The sequence below is a fragment of the Otolemur garnettii genome, unplaced genomic scaffold (genome assembly GCF_000181295.1).
Source record: "Otolemur garnettii isolate 467f Iridium unplaced genomic scaffold, OtoGar3 scaffold00014, whole genome shotgun sequence".
Classification (NCBI taxonomy): Eukaryota; Metazoa; Chordata; class Mammalia; order Primates; family Galagidae; genus Otolemur; species Otolemur garnettii.
The window spans coordinates 30399531-30407024 of record NW_003852409.1 but is presented as its reverse complement, the minus strand read 5'-3'; the positions used below and the strand labels follow the sequence as shown (position 1 = coordinate 30407024).

Sequence of the window (7494 nt, the reverse complement as noted above, 5' to 3'; positions counted from 1 at the left end):
AGTAGCTGGAACTACAGGTGACCACCACCATGCCCAATTGGATTCCCCCTGCCTTGACCTCCCACAGTGCTAGGACTACAGGTGTGAACTTCCATGCTGGCCTCAATCCAGAGATTTAAATATTAGCATCACACACTGAGAACCTGAGTTGGGTTTTTCCATGAAATGAGATTTTCAGCTGAGGCTGCAGAATATTTTAATGTCCTCTCTTTCCATAGTTTAGAGATGTTATTATACTTAAAGGACAGCCAGGACTAGTGACTCCATGTGACACCCCTGAACAATGTCAGCACTTCAAAATGGAAGAAAATAAAACACAGAGAAACAGGCATATCAAATAATCAGTGACAGAGACAGAACTCAAAGCCCAAACTCTCAATTCACACTCCTAATTGTGCTCACTGATGCCTTGGGGGAATTCCTGACCTTCCATTGCACTACCAGTATTCAGCCTTGAAGGCTCCAAAGCTGGTATAGCCATAGGAGGAGGAAAATATACTCACTGTATAAAGTTCTGCCAGCCCCATCAACTTAGGGCTGAGAACCCATACATCTTTTTTCAGCCATTCCAGGGAAAACAGAGCCTTTCAAAAGAATCAGGCATGCAAAATCCAAACAGCACAGCATTCCAGACCAATCTAATCCCTACCATTGAGAGGGTGGAACCGCACTGGCTCTAGAGGGTTGAGACAACACGATTTAGTAGGCCTTCCCAGCTCTATTTCCTATAATTCTGTAGGATGTTCAAGGTCAGAGGTTAAAATCCAACTGGGTAAATGGGTGTGGCAGAAGACTCTCCATGGCAGGAGAACGAAAACGTCCTACCTGCTCCACGCGGCAGAGCTTGTCTACGGTGCCTTGGTAATGCTTCATACAGTCCTCAGCAAGGTGCAAGTGGGTGGAATACTAGGAAAAAGCACAAGGGAGTTTGTGACTCAGGAACGAATCATGGATTCATGTAAGATCTACCGAGCATCTACTGTGTACAAAACATTGCTAGGGGCCAGACACGGTGGCTCACACCTGTAATCCTAACACTCTGGGAAGCTGAGGTGGGTGGATCCCTTGAGCTCAGGAGTTGGAGACCAGTCTGTGCAAGAGTAAAGAACCTGTCTCTGCTAAAAATAGGAAAACTAGCCAGAAATGGTGGCAGGTGCCTGTAGTTCCAGCTTCTTGGGAGGCTGAGGTGAGAAGATCACTCAAACCCAGGAGTTTGAGGTTGCTGTGAGCTATGATACCACTGCACTCTACCCAGGGCAACACAGTGAGACTTTGTCTCAAAAATAAACAAATAAGCAAACAAACAAACATTGCATGTACATAACCATCACAAAGTAGAAAATGTTACATGTCAGAAGCGAGGGAGTTAAGAGTTAAGAGGGAGTTAAGAGGAAGAACCTTCTAAAAGAGTTAAGAGGAAAAAGAAATCCTTTATGAGGGAAGGGTGGTATGATGGGTTTACCATGCCTCCGTAAATTCTTTGTACTCTTCCTTCCAGAAGGTGGGTTTTAATTTCCCTCATCTTGAGTGTGAACTGGATTTAGCAACTTGCTTCTAACAGTGTGAAGGAAGAAATGCTGTGTGATGTTTGAGATCAGGACATGCAAGGCACCATGGCTCCTGCCTGTGCCCTCTGGCTCTCAGATCACTGTCTCTGGGGAAAGTCAACAGCCATGTTTTGAGGACACCCAGGCAGCCCCATGGAGGGGCTCACAGGGCAAGGAACAGAGGCCTCCTGCCAAAATAGGGGAATAGGAAGGATAAAGAAAAAGAAAGATTAAGAGGAAAAAACAAAGTAATAAGAAATAAGCTGCTTATCCGAGCCTTTCACTTTTTTTCTAATATAAAATTGAGGATGACTAAAATTTCATGGATTTCAACAAAAAGCAGTAGAGCTTTGAGATTTTTTGCAGCTGTTTACACTCACAGTTCAGATACAGTAGATATCTGGGATCACCATACCTTGCTGAGCTCTTTCTGGTACTGGGGCATCTTCTTCAGCATCTGGGACAGGTCTCGCATGGTGGTCTGTATGGGAAACAAAGGCACGTGGGCGATCACTTGGGTGGCCTTCATAAGGCTTGTGGTGCTGGATGGGACAGCCACCCACACTAAAGTTCCCAAATGTATTTTCTGTAACTCTCAAAATGAGTCTGTGAAATGACTGTGCATGTTTACATTTCTAGGCCTCTAGCTCAAAAAATTTTTAACTCAAATACCGTGAATGTTTCACAGGTTGGGAACTGACCTCTGAAGTCTAGCGAGTATGTTTTATTCTATTCTTACTGGACTAGAAAGTGGTTGAGAGCATAATTCTTGTTAAGAGAAAACAAGATTTTTTCTTCTATGCACTGCCTTTCTGCATCCTCAGAGCAAGCAGTCTTGGCATCGGGTCTGCATTTCCTGTCAGCAAAGGCTGTGTTGTGTAGGTAGGAGGAACACAGGCAGAGGGTTGCAGAGGGTTATGGAGGGTGGAATCTGCACTGTGATAGGTGAGATGGGTCCACAGTCTTACTTTTTGTGTGACTCATCTAATCGCATTCATTTATCCAACACAAATTCATTCAATTATTACTACATGCCAGGCACTACCATGTTTCCCAAAAATAAGACACTGTCTTATATTTATTTTTTCTCAAGAAGACACATTAGGGCTTATTTTCAGGGGATGTCTTATTTTTATTAAGTATAATACAACAATCTACATTTATTCAAATATAGTTAAGTCATCTTCTTCTGGAACCTGACAGGGGGAGCCGATCTTGTTGGTGGGGCTGGTGTTAGTGATGCATAAACTCCTTTCCCAAGCCGTTCAAATATGTGCAATAGGATGCCTGCCACTGTGGTTACCACACGCTTGCACACCTGTACAAGTGCAAATGGCTCGGAGAAAGGAACTGTGGCAGATAAAAGGTATTCCAGTCTTCCTTACTGCTCCGTGCTGAAATGCATGGCGTGGCTATGCAGATACGCTGCATAGCCACACCCATCACTAGGTCTTATTATGGGATAGGGCTTATATTTAACAAATGCATAGAAATCCTGCTAGGGCTTATTTTGCGGGTAGGGCTTATTTTCGGGGAAACACAGTATTAGGTGCTGGAGATGCAAGGATAAAAAATTTTTTAAAAAGAAAAAAAGAATTTCTATTTCCCAGAGCTTAACATCTAATAGAGGAGCCAGACAAACAAGGTGCCACAATAGAGATGAGGGGTTCTCCAGATGGTGCTGGTACACGAGTCAGGAGCACCTAACTAGTTGGCAGGGGATGGGGGAGGAGGGTTTCAATGCCTAAGCCAAAGAACCTGGCAAGGCCTCAGGCAAGAGAACTCTGACCCACTGGAAAAAGGAAGGTGGGCAAGGAGAAAGGCAGAGGTGAGACTACAGAGGTGCTTGAGGAGCCCATGACCTGGGCCTTGGAAGTCCTGTGTGAGAGAGTGTGTGTGTCTGTGTGAGAGAGTGAGTGTGGGAGGGGGGTTACTCTAAGGGGAACCAGAGTGACTAAATGGTTTTAAGCACAGAAATAATGCAACCAGAGCTGCATTTTGGTAAGTCCACCTCCCTGGATTAAGACGGACACGCTACCTCTAATGAACAGTTGATAAGGAGCAGCCTGGGTAAGGTAGGTTATAAATTCTAATTCTACTCCAAACTAAAACAAAGTCTTAACAGTTCTTTCAGCTGAAAATAAAACATGATCCCCTATAGTAAACACTAGTCCTCAGAGAAACAAAAGCAACTCTCTTTGTTAGGACTGCAGATCTGAGTTTTCAATGTGAAAAATAAGACAAAATGATAGTCAGTGGAGTGGGAGTCTGACCTAACTGACTAGTCCTATACTATGCCTAGGAGGCTTCTTTCTACTCGCCGAGAGAAAGTGCATCCGAGCACTGACAGGGGTTTACCTTGTCTCCAGTATTCATTCTCTTGCTAGAAGAAAAATCTTTCAGAGACCGGGTGACTTCCCTGGAAAATGAAAGGAGGCTAAGTTCCACAGCAACCAAAGCTTTGCTACAGACGCTACGTGAGCCATGTAAAATTCTTCCTTTAGGACTGTGTGATGACTTTTCTTGCCACCAGGTAAGCATTTTAAGTGATTTTCTCAGAGAAGAGAGATACATCAATTTTGTAATTTATATTCTAAACCAGTGATCTCCAGGGTACAGTGTACCAGCAGATGATACAAGAGGGAAAAGAAAATATTAGAACACCTATTTATTTTATCTCTTTTCAAATTTGAAATTTGATGTCTAAATTGATGTCTAAAAAATATACATATATATGTTGTAAGTACATAACTTAGTACAATAAAGTATATATTAATTCCCGAGTATGTTTAATTACTAGAAACATGGGTTATTTAATTTACTTATTTATTTGAGACTGAGTCTCACTGTATCACCCTGGGTAGAGTGCTATGGCATCATAGCTCACAGCAACCTCAAACTCCTAGGTTCAAGCAATCCTTCTGCTTCAGCCTCTGGAGTAGCTGGGACCACAGGCAGCTGCCACCATGCCTGGCTAATTTTTTCTATTTTTAGTAGGGACTGGGTCTTACTCTTGCTCAGGCTAGTTTCGAACTCCTAAATTCAAAGGATCCTCCCACCTTGGCCTCCCAGAGTGCTAGGATTACAGGCAAGAGCCACTATGCCCAGCCTGTGAGTTATTTATTTATTTTTTTAATTGTGAGGGAATCATTGAGGGTACAATGAGCCAGATTACACACAAGTGTAAACTGCTTGTGTTTGCTGGGCTGTGAGTTATTTTTTAATGTTGAGTAGTCAAAAGAGTCTGGAGACCACATCTCTAAATAACAGAACTAAAGCTGTGTTATTTTCTCACTCTTCCTCATGAATTTCCTGAGTGTATCATCAACTTAGTACAATAAAGCACATATTACTTCCCCAAGTATGGTTTCTAGTAATTAAACATACTTGGGGAATTAATATATGCTTTATTGTACTCAGTTATTAACATAGTTTAATACTAACAACAGCATTAACACATCTTTCTGAAAAAGAATTGTCATCTACAGTTTAAAGGTCTTATAGTAATGCTTAAATATTAGAAACATTCTGAAACATTTTCAGGGCAAGGTAGGATTCAGCATATACACATCAGCTATTACTCAGAAACTGCAGGTAAGAACAGGAAAGGCTGCATACCAGCTGTACGAACCAAAGCCCAGTTGTGTGTAGTGAGGTCTGGACCTTTCAATGGAATAAACTAGCTGTGAGGGAGACACATGCTTTCTAAGACTCCTAAAAGTAGATGAATTTCCCTACTTCATGAAGCTGGAGTAGATCAAGCTTAGAGAACAGAAGGGTTTTATCACTATCAGTCAGCACGCCAGTGACCCCGTCAAGGAAACGATTCACCCACTGATGAGTTTCCCCAAGTTACCCAGAGTGCACTCATTATCAACAGCAACTGAGGAGAAGGAAAGTACTCTTACTGGGACACCTCTGCGATGTGCTTGTGGCGCAGCGCCATCCACAGGTCGTCATCCTCATCCAGGAGCACCTCCTTCACGCGCGCCTCTCCAATGCCGCTCGTCTCGTACCTGGAGACGAGATAGGACTAAAGTGAAGCACGCTGTCCCCACAACATTCACAGGACCCCTTAACAAGGACAGCAGGTCACAGCCCTCAGCTCACAGTCCTCAGCTGTCAGACATTCATACGAAGGCTTTACAGCAAGCCCCTGACCATGTGAAGTGTCAGTCAAGTCTGCTGTGTCAGCACTGACGTGGGCTGCAATTCCCTGGGCAGAAGACACTTACAGCTCTAATCAAAGGCAACCAACCTGAAATTCTGTCTTAAAATCTTCAGGTTTGGCTGATAAAAGCTCTGCCTGAGCCACTTGGTATAGAGCAAGGAGTCAGGTTATGTGTGGCTTTGCAATTACTGAGGATGGGCAAGGATCCTATTTGTCCCTCTCTGGGAAAGGACTGGGATGCCATCCTTAGGTATGTGGTACCTAAAAAGCTGTTACGTGAGAATAGCTAATCAACACACTGTTACATGAGAAACCATAACAGCTGGAGGAAGCAAGAATTACAGGTACCTGAAGGGAGACTAGCTGAGATTCACTTATATTTTTAGAATCTTCATTTTGAAACCACTATCTTTATGATTATTATAAAATAAATAACATGAGAACAATGTCTATTCTCATACAATGTCTAGTTCCACTAAAAGAAAAACTGGTTTTTAGAAACTGAGTCTCTGATGATTGTTACTAAGAAAAAATGTTTTTGGCTTGGTGCCTGTGGCTCAAGTGGCTAAAGTGCCAGCCACATACACCTAAGGTGGCGGGTTCGAATCCAGCCCAGGCCCACCAAACAACAATAATGGCTGCAACCAAAAAATAGCCGGGTGTTGTGGTGGGTGCCTGTGGTCCCAGCTACTTGGGAGGCCGAGGCAGGAGACGTTTGAGCCCAGGAGTTGGAGGTTGCTGTGAGCTGTGATGCCACAGCACTCTACCCAGGGTGATAGCTTGAGGCTCTGTCTCAAAAAGAAAAAATGTTTTTTGTTTTTTTAAAATAATGAAGCAAATAGCTGCTCTGCAAAGAAACTCTCTCCTGTTGGTATATTTTATCATCGTATTCCTTTCTTTTATTTTAGAGACAGGGTACTGCTCTGTCACCCAGGCTGGAGTACAGTGGTGTGATCATAGCTTACTGAACTCAAGCGATCCTCCTGCCTCAGGCTCCCAAGTAACCAGGAATACAGGCATGCACCATGACACCAGGCTAATCTTTTTATTTTTTGTAGAGATGGGGGTCTTTCCATGTTGCTCAGGCTGGTCAAAACTCCTGGCCTCAAGGTGAGAGAGGATACCCAAGAAGGGTGAGGTCTAGGAGAACAGGTCTTCTCAAGGAGACCACAAGGATACACCTACAGGGTCCTCTCCATGGTGACTCAGGTCTTGGGAATTTGTAGACTTAACTTCCTAGAACTTGGAAATTTCCACTTCTGTGAAATCCTGTAGTTCTGTGGGAACTGGAATAGCATCTCCTGCGTGATTCAAACTGGCCAATGAAAAAGGTACCTATGGGTTGGAACTTTTTGAATGGAGATAAAATGGGAAAGACCAAGCCAGTTGGGGAGTGCAGCCACTTGGAATTCTATGCCATAAGCTCCTGGCTGGTGTATAAAGCCCTTCCTCTTATAAACATGGTGTTTGGGTGCTCTTTCTCTCCATTGGGCCTCGTCTTCCTGCAACAAAGGGATCCCCCTACCTCTGTCTCTCAAATGCTCACGTTACAGGTACGAGCCACCTCACCCAGCCCATCAGATTTCATGATCTATGATTAAGTTTCAACTCTGAATAAGATATACACACACACAAAAATCAACATAGTCTAGTAACATATCCAAGCAGGTGTGAGGTGACTGTGAATTGGGAGCTAAAGATCTAAAGTTCTTTTTTTTTGAGACAGACCCTCAAGCTGTCACCCTGGGTAGAGTGCTGTGGCATCACAGCTCATAG

At 43.5% G+C, this 7494-nt stretch overlaps 1 protein-coding gene across 1 annotated transcript in view; it reads right to left on the bottom strand.

Moving 5' to 3' along the window:
* Nucleotides 1–7494, bottom strand: part of STXBP1 (syntaxin binding protein 1) — a 47724-nt gene that overhangs the window by 20486 nt on the left and 19744 nt on the right. Inside the window, exons 9-12 of the mRNA XM_003785426.3 lie at nt 5456–5563; nt 3906–3966; nt 1963–2028; nt 826–906 (exon numbers count right to left, since the gene is read on the bottom strand). Of these exons, the coding sequence (XP_003785474.2) occupies nt 826–906; nt 1963–2028; nt 3906–3966; nt 5456–5563 (316 nt within the window). The remainder of the gene's footprint in view (nt 1–825; nt 907–1962; nt 2029–3905; nt 3967–5455; nt 5564–7494) is intronic.